Source organism: Staurois parvus, unplaced genomic scaffold (assembly GCF_062004578.1).
Source record: "Staurois parvus isolate SC_StPar_1 unplaced genomic scaffold, SC_StPar_1.0 ptg000132l, whole genome shotgun sequence".
NCBI classification, from domain to species: domain Eukaryota; kingdom Metazoa; phylum Chordata; class Amphibia; order Anura; family Ranidae; genus Staurois; species Staurois parvus.
In genome coordinates, this window is record NW_028317928.1 from 8175735 (window position 1) to 8194037 (window position 18303).

At 44.6% G+C, this 18303-nt stretch overlaps 1 protein-coding gene across 1 annotated transcript in view; it reads right to left on the reverse strand.

Moving 5' to 3' along the window:
- Window positions 1-17828, reverse strand: part of LOC149466289 (uncharacterized) — a 71026-nt gene extending 53198 nt beyond the window's left edge. The window contains exons 1-7 of the mRNA XM_089672728.1: window positions 17693-17828; window positions 14833-14956; window positions 13258-13422; window positions 13048-13171; window positions 12841-12938; window positions 8627-8726; window positions 3725-4636 (exon numbers count right to left, since the gene is read on the reverse strand). Coding sequence (XP_089528854.1) covers window positions 3725-4636; window positions 8627-8726; window positions 12841-12938; window positions 13048-13171; window positions 13258-13422; window positions 14833-14910 — 1477 coding nt within the window. The 5' untranslated portion in view covers window positions 14911-14956; window positions 17693-17828. The remainder of the gene's footprint in view (window positions 1-3724; window positions 4637-8626; window positions 8727-12840; window positions 12939-13047; window positions 13172-13257; window positions 13423-14832; window positions 14957-17692) is intronic.
- Between the last annotated feature and the right edge of the window lie 475 nt (window positions 17829-18303).

The following is an 18303-nucleotide window of genomic DNA, read 5'->3' on the forward strand; positions in this document are numbered from 1 at the left end:
ATTATCAAGCAAGCTAGATTGCCCCACTGTTTATGTTGCACGCTTCCTCTGACGTTCCTCTCTAGGTCCTGCTGGAACTACCTAATTGTGCCCCTATTGTGACATCGATGCTTCTATGGCTCCACCCTGCCCTATGACACTGAGTTCGATTTTGCTCCAGGGCCTACAAGTGTAGGACTCCACTGGAGTTCGCTACTCCAGTGGCTTGATGTCACCTTTTCTACCTTTGCTCCCAATTTTTAATAATCCTCTCTTCCTGCCGGGTTTGGATCAACCAAGTGTATTCTCTTGGTGGGTGGCCTACATTTTTTCGCAGGTGCGACACTTTTTGACTTCTCGGACATTCCCCACTTCGAATTCTCTTCATGAGTTATGGGATGTTCCTCAGGCGGAATTTTTATGCTACCTCAATTTGCGGCATTGGCTGACCTCATTGAGGGGCACTTCTGCTTTCCCATATCAGAAATCTGCCTGTCAGAAATGGACACGCCAATGGTGGTGGGACTCACCTGCCTTGTGGGCTGCAGTACCAGGGCTGGCCAGCGGGTGCTCTCAGCAGCCAGAAGCTCACTCCTGCAATCAAGCCATCACCTGAGGCTGATTGCAGGAGGTGTATTTAAGGAATGGCCAGGCCTGCAGTCAGGGCCTTGGTGTATTGTTCCCATGAGCCCCTGTACCTGCATCCTGTCTGCTTCCTGCCTGATCCTGACTCTGCTTGAACTCTACCTGCACCAACCTCGGCTACTCCTGACCAATCTTCTGCATACTCCTTGTACCTTGTCTGCCCGTTAGCTACCGACCCGGCCCGCCTGACTACGTTGTTCTCCATATTTATATATATATATATCTATCAGTTAAGGTTTGGGTTTGTTGCACCTTGTTGTACGTATTTGTGTTAATTTTGGGTTTGGTTTGTTGCACTGCGTTTGTTTGTGTTGCCCTTAATAAATTATATTGTTTTACACGCTATACCGGAAGTCTGTGTTTCCCTGTGTCGGTCCACACACCTCTGGTCATACCCGGAGCCCTGACACTGCCTTTGAACAACTTTTCCAACAGCATCTGGGCGCCCCAGGCCTTATTTCCCTACTTTATGCATCTTTGAATAGGCGCTTGATGCATACTCCTCTCTCATATGTCGCTTAGTAGGAGCGCGACCTGGGGGCAGTCGTGGATCTGGATTACTGGAATAGGACCTGCTTGTTTATAGCTAAATGTTTGTTTAATACGACCACGCTGGAGGCAGCATACAAAGTATTGTTTCGTTGGTATTGGGTATCGGCTCGTTTGGCCCTCGTTTGTGCTACTGCAGTGATCAATGCTTTTGGGGTTGTGGTCATCGTGGAGATGTGTTGCCATGCCCGAAACTGATTTGTTTTTGGTCTTGTGTGTTTGGCCTCCTTTTCACCTTGTTCCATCTCTCCATACGTCGGGATGCTCGGTACGCTTTTGTTTCATTGTCCCATACTGGGCCTCTTGGCTCACCAGCAGAAGTTGGCTTCTTATTTGTTCAGCAACTAGAACAATTTCTCAGGCATGGAAGAGCCCGTCTGTCCCTCTTCAGGGGGTGCGGGACCGTATGACCTCTCTCATCATTTTCACTTTTTGAAAATATGGGAGCCGTGGTTGACATATGCCTTTCCCACGCTCCCCCCAGCTAGTCTGGGTTTGTGATGTTGTTCAGTATTGGCATTCCCAGACTCCAGCTCCTGGTCTTCCTTCTTCTTTCTTTTCTACTCCTTTTTCCTTTCTATTTTTGTTTGTCTTTTATGAGACAGTGGATACCTGCCTTTGGTTTGTGCTACTGTCCGTGTTATATCACTGTTTCTGTAATTTATGTGCCATTGATAGCCCCTGCGTGGGGGCACCTTTTGCTCTGTTGGTGTTAGAGCACTGTTTTTTTACTTTTTTACGTGCCATTGATAGCCCCTGCGTGGGCGTGTTTTGTTGAAATGTTTACTAAATTAATAAAAACCATTGAAATACAAAAAGGTGTCCTGTCCGATTTCTGAGCAGCGTGGTCCGGTTAGGTGCGGATTACAGGCTATTGACTTCTATGTGTGAACAGGATAAGATCCTGAGCTAATTTTGTCTTGAACCTGATGTAAACCTGACATGAACCTGTGAACAACTACTGTATCAATTAGCTGTGAAACCTGAGCTTCAACCCACACCGCACATGTGTGAATCAACTCTTAAGGTTTGTTTTGTAAGCAACTAATTGTGTGAGCAAGGAATCAGAATTATTAAAAAACTATTAGACAACTTGTTACAGATGTTCATGAATTTATTAGGTTGACATTTTCAAGAGAAAAGAACCCTTGAGTTGTAGTGCTTTCTTTCCACTTTCACAACAGTTCTAGCTTTTTTTTTCCCATTCTGTTCATTGCACTAAACCAGTGGTCTCCAAACTACTATTCCTCTCACCGACGCCAACCATGGGGCACTATTCCTCCCACTAACACCAACAATAGGTCTCCAAACAACTATTCCTCCAACTGATACCAATGATGAGGCACTATTCCTCCCACTGACACCAATGATGAGGCACTATTCCTCCCACTGACACCAATGATGATGCACTATTCCTCCCACTGACACCAATGATGAGGCACTATTCCTCCCACTGACACCAACGATTGGGCACTATTCCTCCCACTGACACAAAAAATGGGGCATAATTCCTGCCACCAACATTAACCATGGGGCACTATTGCTCCCACTGACACCAACAATGGGGCACAATTCCTCCCACTGACACCAATGATGGGGCACTATTCCCCCCACTGACATTAACAATGGGGCATAATTCCTGCCACTGACACCAACCATGGGGTACCATTCCTCCCACTGACTTCAACAATAGAGAACTATTCCTCCCACTGACATCAATGATGGGCCACTATACCTCTCACTGACACCAACAATGGGGAACTATTCCTCTCACTGACATCAATGATAGGGTGTTATTTCTCCCACTGACACCAACAATGGGGAACTATTCCTCCCACTGACATCAATGATAGGGTGCTATTTCTCCCACTGACACCAACAATGGGGAACTATTCCTCCCACTGACATCAATGATAGGGTGCTATTTCTCCCACTGACACCACTGATGGGGCACTATTTCACCAACTGACACCAATGATGGGGCACACTTCCTCCTACGGACACCAACGATTGGGCACTACTCTCCAACTAACACCAACGATGGGACATTGTTTCTCCCACTGACATCAATGATGGGGCATTATTCCTCCAGTTGACACCAAAGATGGGGCACTATTCCTCCCAATGACACCAGCAATGGGGCACTATTCCTCCCAATGACACCAAAGATGGGGCACTATTCCTCCCAATGACACCAACTGTATTTCTCCCCCTAATACCAAAGATGCACTGTTTACTCCCGCTGACTCCAGGACATTTTCTACTCCAAATGGCCATAGTCCGGCCCCTGAAGTCTGAAGGACAGTAAACTGGTCCTATATTTAGAAAGTTTGGAGACCTCTACACTAACCAAAAAAGACAGTGTAAATGAAACTAGGGTGTAGCAAACTTGTAGCATGTTGCAGGTTTAACACAAAACAAGAAGGTGAGGCAATGAACAACAATGTCCAAAAATACAGGTGAACTGTTGCTCCAACGTCCCTCCAAATGTACAAACAGAATGAAATATGAAACTAGAAGACGCCCATACACATATGGATCACTCAGGTGCTATATCCTAAAGTGGGCAGGTCTTTCCTCCAGTGGGAACTGAGGTGTGCTACCAAAGAAGTTCTCTTTACAAACCGTTTTCCGCACTCAGAACACGGATATGGACGATCCCCCGTGTGAGTCCTCTGATGCAACATAAGAGTCCCCCTTTGGATAAAACACTTTCCGCACTCTAAGCACGAGAACGGTTTCTCTCCGGTGTGGAGTTTTCTATGCCTGACCAGAGACGATTTTCGGGAGAAGAGTTCACCACATTCAGAACAGGAAAATGGCTTCACCCCCGTATGAATCCTCTGATGCGCGGAAAGATTCCCCGACTGGGCAAAACACTTGCCGCAGTCAGGACAAGAAAAGGGCTTCTCGGACGTGTGGATCCTCTGGTGAATGACGAAAATGGATTTGTCAGTAAAGCTCCTCCCGCATTGCGAGCACAAATACGGCTTAACGCTGCTGTGGAGCTTCCCGTGTGTACTGAGAGACGACTTCCGAGTAAAACATTTCCCACATTCGAAGCAGGAATACGGCTTCAGTGCCACATGACCGATTTCGTGGCTTTTCAGGTCTGATTTTTGGGAAAAGCTTTTTCCGCACTGCGAACATGAAAACAGCTTGCCGTTCGGGTTCTTGTGTGAGATGAATTTTGCTCTCTCGATAAAACATTCGCCGTACTCAGAATACAGGACCGTCTCAGTCGCTCTACTGGCTGTGTGAGGTGCGAGGCAAGAGCTATCGGGATAGTGGTCCTCATGTAAGGAGGTATCTGATGAAGGATCTATAATGTTAAGTACGGGGTGGGCAGTTACAGAAATTTGGTGTTCTTCTGAAGAGCCATATGTGACTTCATTGTCTTCAATGACATCATCGGAAGTGATGGTCAAATAATTCTCCGTAGAGTTCCTTTTATATTGTCCATCTGGAGGAAATGAAAGGCAGAAGGGAAACGGTTAAAGGCTAAAAAAGTCTATTTCAACCTTTATACCCCAGAGGAGCCACTGAAACTATTGTCAGGTCTAAGAACCCTTGCTGCCTACTGCTTAAACATGCTTTTTTGATGCTTCGGTGATGCTTTTTTGAAGCTTTAATGAAGCTTGGCAAATGCCCTGTGTGAATGTTGATTTTCTATTTGTTTTTAAGGGGCCCAGTAGAACCCCAGATCAGTAGTACCCCCACTCAAGAGATTCCCAGCTCATTATTACTCCTGTATTCAGCAGATCCCCAGATTATTAGTACTCACATTCAGCTGATTTCCAGGTTATTAGTAGAGGCAGATCCCCTGCTCAGTAGTACCCCTAGCTTTGCTGATCCTTCACTCAGTAGTAACCCTCATCTCTGCTGATCCCCATCTCAGTAGTAACCCCCAGCTCTGCTGATGCCCCACTCAGTAGTAACCCCCATCTCTGCTGATCCTCCACTCAGTAGTAACCCCCAGCTCTTCTGATGCCCCACTCAGTAGTAACCCCCATCTCTGCTGATGCCCCACTCAGTAGTAACCCCCATCTCTGCTGATGCCCCACTCAGTAGTAACCCCCATCTATGCTGATCCCCCCTCAGTAATAACCCCCATCTCTGCTGATCCCCCACTCAGTAGTAACCCCCATCTCTGCTGATCCTCCACTCAGTAGTAACTCCCAGCTCTGCTGATCGACATCTCTCTAGTAACCCCCAGCTCTGCTGATGCCCCACTCAGTAGTAACTCCCAGCTCTGCTGATTGCCATCTCAGTAGTAACCCCCATCTCTGCTGATCCCCCACTCAGTAGTAACTCCCAGCTCTGCTGACTCCCCGCTCAGTAGTAACTCCCAGCTCTGCTGATCCCCCACTCAGTAGTAACTCCCAGCTCTGCTGACTCCCCGCTCAGTAGTAACTCATAGCTCTGCTAATCCCTCACTCAGTAGTAACTCCCAGCTCTGCTGACTCCCCGCTCAGTAGTAACTCACAGCTCTGCTAATCCCCCGCTCAGTAGTAACTCACAGCTCTGCTAATCCCACGCTCAATAGTAACTCCAAGCTCTGCTAATCCCCCACTCAGTAGTAACTCCAAGCTCTGCTAATCCCCCACTCAGTAGTAACTCCCAGCACTGCTGATCCCCCACTCAGTAGTAACTCACAGCTCTGCTAATCCCCCACTCAGTAGTAACTCCCAGCACTGCTGATCCCCCATTCAGTAGTAACTCCCAGCTCTGCTGATCTCCCACTCAGTAGTAACTCATAGCTCTGCTAATCCCCCACTCAGTAGTAACTCCCAGAACTGCTAATCCCCCACTCAGTAGTAACTCCCAGAACTGCTAATCCCCCACTCAGTAGTAACTCCCAGCTCTGCTGATCTCCCACTCAGTAGTAACTCCTAGCTCTGCTAATCCCCCACTCAGTAGTAACCCCCAGCTCTGCTGATCTCCCTCTCAGCAGTAACCTCCAGCTCTGCTGACCTCCCAGTCAGTAGTGAAGGGGAAAATGAAGCAGCCATTTTAGGTATAAATAAAATACATTGTTAATATGAAATACATTGGAAATTAAGCAGATGGCCTAACATCCTGTATTTCATCTTTCTGTATGAGAAAGTTCCATACCAATCTCACACCTGTTGCCCTCCCCTTCATTTGCAAGATTGTTGTCACAGCTTGAAGACCTGTTAAACCCACAGGACACTGGAAGTGACAGTAACATGTGGACAAATAACTGCATCTCAATGAGTTTCACCAAAGACACAGATGGCTCTCCAAAGAAAGATCAGATAGCTAGGTACCACCCACTGTAGAGCATATAAATTGTATTAGAAGGCCCTAGTTAGATAGAGCATTACTTTGAATCCAACACCATGTATTGTTCTGCTCTCCCTGCATGGAGGTCTAGCTACATGCTTGTATAATAAACATCTACTTTTCAATGTGGCTTCAGCAGTCAAAATGTTACTGAAACTCATGAGTTTTGGGTTTCCCCCACTCTGTAGTAACTCCCAGCTTTGCTGATCCCCCATTCAGTAGTAACTCCCAGCTCTGCTGATCCCCCACTCAGTAGTAACTCCCAGCTCTGCTGATCCCCCACTCAGTACTAACCCTCATCTCTGCTGATGCCCCATTCAGTAGTAACCCCCAGCTTTGCTGATCCGCCACTCAGTAGTAAATCCCAGCTCTGCTGATCTCCCAATCAGTAGTAACTCCCACCACTCCTGATTTCCCACTTAGTAGTAACCCCCAGCTCTGCTGATTCCCCACTCAATAGTAACCCCCCAGCTCTGATCCTCTGCATTACTGATCCTCCTCTCTGGTCCCCACTAGCCTCCTGCTATATTGCTCCCATGCTACGTACCACGTATGACATCTGCTAGTTTCTCCTGCTTTGATCCCCCAGCCCTGCTGATCCCCGCCGTTCAATCCCCTCTCTCCAGTCTCTGCTCACTTTCCACTATTGCGTTCCCATGTTGCACACCACATGTGCCGTCTGCTAGTTGCTCAGCTCCAGTCCAGACCCCGCTCACCTTCCTACTGCTCCATGCTGCACACCAGATGTGACGTCTGCACCAGACACTCCCAGAATATATACACATGAATGGGAAGTGACTGCTGATGACATCTTTCTGGTTTGCTTGTTGGTTTCCCAGTGCATCCTAGGATATCTCATACTTGGAATACCTCTAAAACAAAGCACGGCTAACTCAACCAAACCCCCCTCAAAAGCTGCAGACGCTGTTAGCAAGCATTCTCATAGACTTCTATGGAGACACTATGAAGTGCCACGAAAGCAACATGGGGTAGAATTTTTGATGTGAACCAAACACAACAGTGTGAATAGGACTGCAAGCTTACCATTTTATTTAGTGACAGGGGCTTTGATTGGCATTCAACATGCTTTTAAAAAGTGTGTTCAGTGCCACATTTTGAAGCAAGTATAAATGAGGTCCTAGAGTGGTGGTCAGAATGACACTCTGGCAAGTGCCTTGTTGCGTTCGTAGCAGGTTTATGCAGGCACTGTCAGAAGGGAGGTCAATCAGACACAACTCGAGGAACCCCTAGCAACCTCTGGGGGGACCCTGATTGAGAACGACTGAGCCAAACTGATATCAAGTTGTAAATCTGCTATGCCTCCTGCTCTTTGTCATTTAAGTTAGTAACTCTAAAGTTACATGGCTTTCTACAGAAGTGCAATAATCATCCAATGTAAAAGGTGTAGCCAGGGCCGTGGATAAGGGGGTACCACCAGTCCTCCTGTACGGGGCCCAGGCCATCAAGGGGGTCATGTGGGCAGGGAGGATGATCAGCATGACAGGGGGACAGTTACTGGAACTGATCCCCTGTATGGCTCCCTCTGCAGCAGCTGAAAGCTGGCCTCTTCTCCTCTCCCTGACCAGCTTTCAGCTGTTGCAGAGAGAGCCATAATAGGATCCTTGAAGGATGAAGAGTGAGGGAAGGGTTCTCTAAATATGTCAGGTTTACCAGCCCCTTCATTTCCTGAATGAACACAATGAGTGATCAGTACTGATCACTCATTCCTAACTGAAGTAAACTTTTTTTTGTTTTTATTTGGGGGGGGGGAGCCCTATAAGATTGGCTGTATGGGTCCCCGTTGTTTCTAATAGCAGCCCTGGGTGCAGCTAACCCCTGAGTCCAAAAGATACCAGCTATTGAATGGCCAAGAAATGTACAACTGATACCACTTTCCAGTGTATGGCATGAGTGCATCCGTAACAGCAATTGCCAGAGACTGCTAGGTCTACTTGCCCAATTTACTTGTACATAGACAGTTTTGATGGTTCCAACTCCACACTAGGCACGAGACATTGGGAAAGGAGCAGGGTATAGAGACTGGTTATATTTTTGACTGGTAACACCCAATGACATGATGTGATGAGGAGAGTTGGAGACTAACAAAAGTTGGGACTCTGTTCTGGATTTAGCATTTTTTACTCACTTGTGCTGATCTCTGGAGATATTTCCTCTTCTTTACATGTCTCATCACCCCTCACATATGACTCTCTTGCTTCCTCTTTAACATTAATTGGATTTTCATCCTGTGCAACACAAAGCGATTCTATCAGGAGATAATTGGTTTTAGCTGTCCGACATAGACTTCAGTTCAGCTCCTGACTCATAGATGCGATGCCTGTTAGCAACCTATGCTTCTGTTGCCAACTCATCTTGCACTGACTATGGAATCTTTGTTGTCTGGACCAGTTTTCTATGCATTGCTGGACTACAACTTCTATCTGACTCTTTGGATGAGTTCAGGTTTGACCCTGGCCCAAACCTCACCAAACTATCTCATCTCATCTGACTGAAGTGTTGGCTTGCCTAGCTGAATCCTTGTTGCCTTGGTCAAGTTTTCTGATCTCCTCCCCTCCTAGGTACAGTTGTGTTCAAAATAATAGCAGTCAGACATCACTAACCTGATCAATCACTGTTTTTGGTAGAAATGATATTTCTACATGGCAAATAATTTACTAGCAGGTGTAGTAGAGTAATAGAAATCCAACAGACCCAACTGTCATGACATGCACGCTGCTGATTCTGTGTAATTCAATCACTAATTGAAAGGGGCATGTTCAAAATAATAGCAGTGTGGAGTTCTATTAGTGAGGTCATTCATTCTTTGAAAAACAAGTGGCAATTATTGCCCTTATTTAAGGAAGGAAGGCAGCAAATGTTGGACATGCTGGTTACAGTGCGTTTCTCTCTGAAATTCTGAGGAAAATGGGTCGTTCCAGACATTGTTCAGAAGAACAGCGTACCTTGATTAAAAAGTTGATTGGAGAGGCTTAAAACATATAAAGAAGTGCAGAAAATGATAGGCTGCTCAGCTAAAATGATCGCAAATGCTTTAAAATGGCAACCAAAACCTGAAAGATGTGGAAGAAAGCGAAAAACCACCATTGGAATGGATAGAAGAATAGCCAAAATGGCAAGGACTCAGCCAACAATCAGCTCCAGGAAGATCAAAGAAGGTCTAAAGTTACCTGTGAGTACTGTTACAGTTAGAAGACACCTATGTGAAGCCAAGCTATCTGCAAGAAGCCCCCGCAAAGTTCCACTTTTGAAAAAAAGATGTGCTGAAGAAGTTACAATTTGCCAAAGAGCACCTTGACTGGCCTAAAGAGAAATGGTGCAACACTTTGTGGACTGATGAAAGTAAAATTGTTCTTTTTGGGTCTAGTGACAGTTTGTCAGTACACTGTGAAGACAGTGAAGCATGGTTGCGCAAGCATCATGATATGGGGATGTTTCTCATACTACGGTGTTGGGCCTATTTATCGCATACCAGGGATCATGGATCAGTTTGAATACATCAGAATACTTGAAGAGGTCATGCTGCCTTATGCTGAAGAGGAAATGACCTTGAAATGGGTGTTCCAACAAGACAACGACCCCAAACACACCAGTAAACGTGCAACATCTTGGTTCCAGACCAACAAGATTGATGTTATGGAGTGGCCAACCCAATCCCCGGATCTTAATCCAATAGAAAACTTGTGGGGTGACATCAAAAATGCAGTTTCTGAGGCAAAACCAAGAAATAGAGAAGAACTGTGGAATGTAGTCCAATCATCCTGGGCTGGAATACCTGTTCACAGGTGCCAGAAGTTGGTTGACTCCATGCAACACAGATGTACAGCAGTTCTCAGAAACAGTGCTTATACAACTAAATATTCATTAAGTGATTCAAAGGAAAGTAAAATCTTCAAACATTTTCAGTTTATATAGTGAATGTTTGAGTTTGTAAAGAAGAATACAAACACTGCTATTTTTTTGAACAGTCTAATATTCACTTTTCTTCAATTTTTTTTAGAGGAATAACACAAATTTGATATATTTATCTTCATGTTTTGATTTGGAATAGAATGTGTAGTGTTCCCATTTGTGTGTATAGAAATAAAAGCTATTAGAAGGATTTTGAGCTTTATTCACTTTTTTCAATACACTGCTATTATTTTGAACACAACTGTATATTCTATCTTTAGGAAGGTTTTGGGCCACCTGGCCATTCCAGACCCCACATGGCCCCTTGCAGTCTACATATTGGTGTAGCAACAGTAAAATTAAACCTCATCCATCTGGAAAATCTTGGTGTCAGAAATTTGAAAACAAATCCCAGTGTTCTTGGAGTGGTGGCAACTGTTCCTAAACAAAACATCTTCTGAGCATTCAATTTTTATCAAGATCTACATCAAACGTCTCCATCTTCACCCAAGGGAAAATTCCTCGACAGGCAAACACACTAACATGGCCAGAGGTTTGCAGACACCGACTACCAAACCTATGTCAGCTTGTTTTATATCTCCTTCCAAAACTCTTGTGTTTGTGGGAATTTATGCACATTAAACCACAAGAGGCCAGGTACTGATGTTGGGCGAGAAGACTGGGCTTCCAACTGGTGTTTCAGTTCATTCCAACAGTGATGAACAGGTTTGAGGTCAGGGCTCTCTGCAGGCCATTCCGCAACACACTGGGAAAAACACGTCTTCTCCTTTTTCATGTGGCCCTCACACCTCTACTGACGCTATGGCACCCCTCTCATCTCTGCCCCCACCTTGTCTCAGCAGTCGGTAGCAGAGAGGAGGACAGAACTCATCCTCAAGATCCTGAGCCTCATTGTACAGCTTCAACATCACCTCGCCCAACCTCCTGGTCTCAGCATTCAGCAGACTCCCGCAGCTGACTTCAACCTTCCTCTGGTCCTCCTCCAGAGCCTTCACTTTGTACTTGCCAGCCCTGCCCCAGCTTCTTCCCAGCAGCAGCACAAAATAAAGTGGGTGCACTGTGATGTAACCCATATGGAAGAAAAATATATTTGAAATATATTTAAAAAATATTCTTCCCAAATATATTGCCATATATTTGAAATGCTACAATTTTGGCCATACTCAATATATTTCAATAAATATATATATACTGCATGTTGAAATGCGTTTTCATTACAAAATATATGAAAAATATTTTTAAAAATACATTTCAAATATACTGTATGTCTTTACAAATACAAATCCACATTTTTGGAATGCATTTACAAATATATGTACGAGGTGATAGTACTGCTTAGACCTTGAAGAAGGGGACATACCCCGAAAGCTTGTCCTCAAAATTGTATGTTAGTGCAAATAAAAAAAGTATCACGGACAGTACTCAATTGTTTCTGTCACAAATATATGTAAAAATATATGTTAAAATTACTTTTTTATATGTTTAAAAAAAACTGAAAAAGTCATTTTAACATATCTTTTTACATATATTTGTAAATGCATTCCAAAAATGTGGATTTGTATTTGTAAAGACATACAGTATATTTGAAATGTATTTTTTAAAATATTTTTCATATATTTTGTAATAAAAACGCATTTCAACATGCAGTGTGTATGTGTATATATTATATTATATTATATATATATATATTTATTGAAATATATTGAATATGGCCAAAATTGTAGCATTTCAAATATATGGCAATATATTTGGGAAGAATATGTTTAAAATATATTTCAAATATATTTTTCTTCCATGTGGGATGGGAGGGTGGGGGACTTTTGACTTCTGATGGTGGGGGGGCTCTAAACATCTAATATAAAGAGGGAGCAGGGTGCTCTGGACATCTAGTCTTACAGATACAACCGGTCCTTTGAGGGCAACCATAATACTGATGCAGCCTGCAATGCAATTGAGTTTGACACCCCTGGTCTAAAATGTCTTTGTGCAGCATCAACCATACTCTTCACAGGAAATACATGAACACAATAATTTGGTTGGGGTGTCAATAAACATTTGGTTGTATACTTTATTTTATCCATCACCTCCTTCCCAACTTTACCATCTACTGTATCTCTACAATGTCCAAATGCACAAAGCTCTCAATATTCTGCAATTTTAAAGTGTTCAGATTTAATTTGGGAGAATTTTACAAATTCAAGCAATACCATGGACTTTTTCGAAATGGGCCCACAAGATGTGCAACCATTTAGGGAAAAACCAAAGCTGTTGTTGCTAATATGCACAGAAATTTCACACACTGGCTACCCAATATGGAAATGCAAGGTCCACAAAATGAAAATTTGAATCCATAAAGTCATCCAAAGTGCATTAGACAGGATCCTGTCACTGCCTTGGCTTTCCCCATTTGATTTGAGAAGACCCTTGTACCTGATCCTCCTGAGGGATCTCCTGATGGTCCTGTGTGGAGTCCTGGGAATACAGAGGACGGGGACATCTCTCTGATGGGTTCCCATTACTGGATCCATCTGTAGGAAACACACACACTGACTGAATACATTGTTTCTATATCTTTATATCCGAGGATGTGTGTATCTAGGTGGATCCTCAATACAAGAAATTAAAGTCTCCTCTTACCCGGTGATGTGAGGGGCGGCTGGTTCTCCACCATGACGTCTTTGTCCAGATCCTTATAACCTTCTGAATACTCCCACTCCTCCATGGAGAAAGGCACAATGTTATCCTGACACCTTATAGGAACCTGACACACACAATGATACAGTCACCATCCAGACAAATCCCTTGTCTGTTACTGGATAATGTCCCAGAATTCCCGGAACCGCTCACCTCTCTTGTCAGGAGGTCAATTATTTCATTGGTAGCTTTTTGAACCTTCTCACTGTTTCTCCTCTCATGTATCAGGCAATGAGATGGAGGCTCCACAAAAGGGCTCTGGCCCTCTATTAAGTTGGAGGCAACAAACCCACTGGATAACTTGAAAGCTATATAATTCTAAATAGAAAGATGAAAAAAATGATAAGTCTCATGAGAAATTAAGGAGATCTATAGTCACATACGCTTTAATTTCATAACATCATCATTGTATTAACAACACAAGTTAGATTTGACAATCCAATCTAAGCTTACTTAAATTTTTTCTTCTTTCACTCTGCCTGTCTGCTTGCCATCCCTTTCCACAACTTCCTGGATTCTCCCATGCTTTGCGGCTTTTCCTCTGTTGTTTACTTTTAATTCTATGGAATACATATCCCATGGTACCTTGCTGTCTAATAGCAGTGATTTATGTACTGATTCTACCACCTGAACCTCCTCCTCTCATTACCTCTGTAGTTCACCAGGCAGACTCTGTGAAATGTGTGACACAGCAGTGCCTACTTACAGGGCATGGTGACTAAGTGTCACACAATACCAGGATATGTGTGGTAGTTTTCGTAAAGTTTACAAACTTCAAGATCGTTTGAATTAGTAGAAGTAATTGAAACACACTGGAAATGCATATATGATCTAACATTTTAACCACAGATATGCTTTAATAGAGTTGGGAATCTGGTCAGGTCGGTGTTTTATTAATAGAGATCAGAGTGATGTCATGTGACCTCCCAGAATCCTCCTCACCTCCTGGTCAGGTCTGTGTTTTCTTAATAAAGATCAGAGCGATGTCATGTGACCTCTCAGAATCCTCCTCACCTCTCTGGTCAGGTCTGTGTTTTATCAATAAAGATCAGTGATGTCATGTGACCTCCCAGAATCCTCCTCATCTCTCCGGTCAGGTCTGTGTTTTATTTATAGAGATAAGAGTGATGTCATGTGACCTCCCAGAATCCTCCTCACCTCTCCGGTCAGGTCTGTGTTTTATCAATAAAGATCAGTGATGTCATGTGACCTCTCAGAATCCTCCTCACCTCTCCGGTCAGGTCTGTTTTTTATTAATAGAGATAGGAGTGATGTCATGTGACCTCCCAGAATCCTCACCTCTCCGGTCAGGTCTGTGTTCTATTAATAGAGATCAGAGTGATGTAATGTGACCTCTCAGAATCCTCCTCACCTATCTGGTCAGGTCTGTGTTTTATTAATAGAGATAACGGTGACATCGTGTGATCTCCCAGAATCCTCCTCACCTCTCCTATCTAGTCTGTTTTATTAAAAGAGATGAGTGACAACATGTGACCTCCCAGAATCCTCCTCTCCGGTCAGGTCTGTGCTTTATTAACAGAGATCAGAGTGATGTCATATGACCTCCCAGAATCCTCCTCACCTCTCTGGTCAGGTCTGTGTTTTAGTACTAGAGATAAGAGTGATGTCATGTGACCTCCCAGAATCCTCCTCACCTCTCCGGTCAGGTCTGTGTTTTATTAATAGAGATAAGAGTGATGTCATGTGACCTCCCAGAATCCTCCTCACCTCTCCTGTCAGCAGGTAGATGATCTCCAGGGTGAGGTTTAACATCTTCTCAGACATGTGACTCGGCTCCTTCTCCATCCTCAGCCAGGTGATCTGGTACAACAGTTTTTACTATCAGTTCAGGCTGTGATGTGGAAATAACAGGGAGCAAAATGATATAACAGATCAATAAGGTATATAACTCCATCCAAATCAGAAAAGTTGAATCATCCATTTGCTCTTATATCCCAGCAATAAGATTTCTGAACCTGTGACCTCAAGTCCACCCACCTGCTATAGCCATTTAGGCAGGAATTCGCTTTCCTGGAAGTTATAAATATTTTCTACTCCTTGTCCTCTTTCTCCTTTAGGGATCTGACCCATCCATTGGGCACCTTAAACAATGATACATTCAGGACCACAAACGCAGGTCCTAAGAGTGTATCAAACAGGGACTACTGGAAGATCAGGGGTGAATGTAACTTTCTCCTGTGTAATACTACAGTTCCAAATATCTACTGCATTTAATGGTCCTACAAAAAGGTGCTAAATAGAGTAAAAAGATCTACCCTGGCCATACATGGGCAGACTTCTAAGGACAACCTGAGGGAAGGGGGAGCTTGCTGTCCTTCAACAACTTCTCCCAGCGTGGGGACCTTCTGCTATCTTTAATGAACATGCATGCTGCACTTCTGACCCTTCATTCGACTCCTCTGAAGACCGAAAGTTCGAGACTCAAAATTGCAGGAGATTGCCCAACACATCGTATGTATCTCTAAACAGCAGTGTCATAAATGACCCAAATCTGGAACACTGCTTATATTGACAGCCATAAAAATAACCTGTAATAGAATAGAGGTTACTGCTTTAAAACTAAACACCAAAAGTGCAACAAAAAAGTGTATGAGAAAACCCACACTAAATAGGTGCACTGGGTGTGTCACTTGGTCCCCAAATAGGGATGAGCTCTGGCATACTCAGATGCTCTTCAGACCCCATTTGGCCAAGCCCTCCAGGAAGATGTCACCTGTAGTGTACCAATCATCGGTGGTGGGGGCATTTCCTGCATGTGTACAGGGGGCCTGTAAGGCATACAGAGAATGCCTTGCCAAAGAGAATTGGCCCATTACACCCATTACAGATGACAGCCTTTTGGTGGGGTTGGCCACGTGAGTTCTGAAGAATCTTCGAAACACCCAAACTCATCTCTACTCCTGAAGATAAAGGGTCTCTTCCCTGACCCCCCTGGGATGCACAGCTGCTGACAGGCGGGGCATTCTAGTTCACCCAGCCAAAGCAAGGCAGAACCCTCTCCTCATGGTCAGCTGAAACTGACCACCAAGTACTAGGACATGGAATCTGCTAAAAAAGTTGATCCTCCAAGGCAAGAGAGGAATGAACCTGATAGCCACATATCCTCCCCCTAGACTTCAGGGCAGGCCCAAAAACCCACACCCTTAGTCCTGTGGAGTGGAGAATACAAACATAAAATGGTAAAAGTTCATATACTGTAAGAGAAAGATACCTAGGTGCCAAAGTGCTAGAGTCAGACAATGGTTAGGTCTTATGGCCCAGTATTAAAATAAGACCTCTATGGGGTGTAGTGCAGAAAAAGCAAGTGGTGTCATCTACTGGCTATAAGTTATGTCGCACAGTGGGGTGCCAAACCCATAGTTTGACTCTGGTCCATCCTGACTCTCCAACAGCTTCAGGTCCCAGAGTGACGATTGGCAGGTGGTAGGACATGCTCCTGATGAGTAGAGATGAGCTTGGGCATGTTCTGTTGCTCTTCCAAACCCACTGGCTGAGACAATCAGGAAGCTGTCGCTTGTAATGGACCAATCATCTGCTTGACCAAGGCATTCCCACCTTGTATTGAAGCGGCTTCGAGGTGGGCAATGCCTAACCACAGAAGATTGGTTTGTTACAGCACCTGACATGGGTTCAGAACAGTACCTGAACATGAGCATGCCTGAACTTTTCTCTACTCAGAAGACGCTTGACCCTTCCAGGTAACAGGAACAGGTAGACCCAATTAAATCTGGAGTCATTAGCTTCTCGGAGTTCCCTGAACTTAGGGGAGTACTCCCACCTTACATGGTGGATGAACAATTCACTTTCCTCATGCATGAAAAGAATCCTCAGGACTCCCATTACTCTGAAACCAGCATCCCCCATACTTCCTCTCCTAGACACTGATAGGAACAGATTTGGACATCTCATCTCAGGCCAAGAAGCAATATTTTTATCTCAAGCTCCGTGGTGCAGGGCACACACTCACACCAGGTGCAAAAAAAAGTAAAGTACACAAAAAAGTCCACAGGGTGTGCACATGGTTCTCCTCCAAAGAGGAAGGACCCTGGCCCTGGCGCAAGACTCCTGCCAGGGACTGGGGTACTCATGGTCCACCTAGCCAAAACCAGGTGGACCCCATTCTTCGGGAGACCTGCCAGGGCAAGGTCCACCTAAATACTTGGTGGGGCTCCCCAGAAGCGAGACCCTGACCATAGGGCCACATGCCCTACCCCAAGACGTTCACGGAAAGTCCAAGGACCTACACCCTAATATGGAGGATGTTGCTGTTTGCCTGGCTGTCATGCCAATCATCTGGCTTCCACACTAACCTGGCGAACACGTAACATTGGGAATTGTTTTACTTTAGAGAGAGATGTGAGGGAAAGATTAGAATAAGAGGCACTATAAAGCAGTTCTATCACAGCTCTTGTTGCCTAGCAACAAGCCAGTCCTCCTTTCAGCTGTCATTTGTTGCCATAGGCAACCATTTTGAGTCCACTTGATCCTGTTTCCACAACCCCCCCTCTGCTGAATATTCATGAAGCCTCATTAATATTCATCAGCTCACTGTTATTTCCGAACTCACCTGGTTTCAGCCCCTTTTTAGGATATCCCTTTAAGACACCCTGACCGGAAGTTATTTTGCTTCAGCGTTACTTCCGCCCTCAGCCAGCTCTTCCTTTTCCTGCATCGAGCAAGCGGAGAGAAGTGCCGACCTGCGCCCTCTGCTGGCAGACAGCCGCATGTCACAGCCTCGCAGCTGCGCGGATCGGCAGGATAGAGAGCGCGGCGGCCATGTTGTTGTAGACCGTAGAGGATAATGGGAAGGTCGCCATTTTGCCGTGGTCTAGCTAATTCCTAGCAAGAAAGGTTTGTGGGACTGTATTTTATAGACAGACTAGTGAAACCAGTGTTTATAATTTGAGGGAACACAAAATATATTTATTGTAACCATCTGTAGAACACTGATGTATACCGTGGAGCACTACAGACCACAGTGGACAATTATGTCCTGCTTTTTAGGCCAATGTGCTGTCAACGTCAAAAACCAAAGGAATCAATGCGATTTATTGGCAACAGTTGTGCATCTTTTTTGCAATCGAAAGATGATTGAATTGCCTGAAAACCGCCACGTGTATGGAAAGCATTGAGGCAGCGCCATATAGATCATCAACGTGCTGCCATGGGCACACGTGA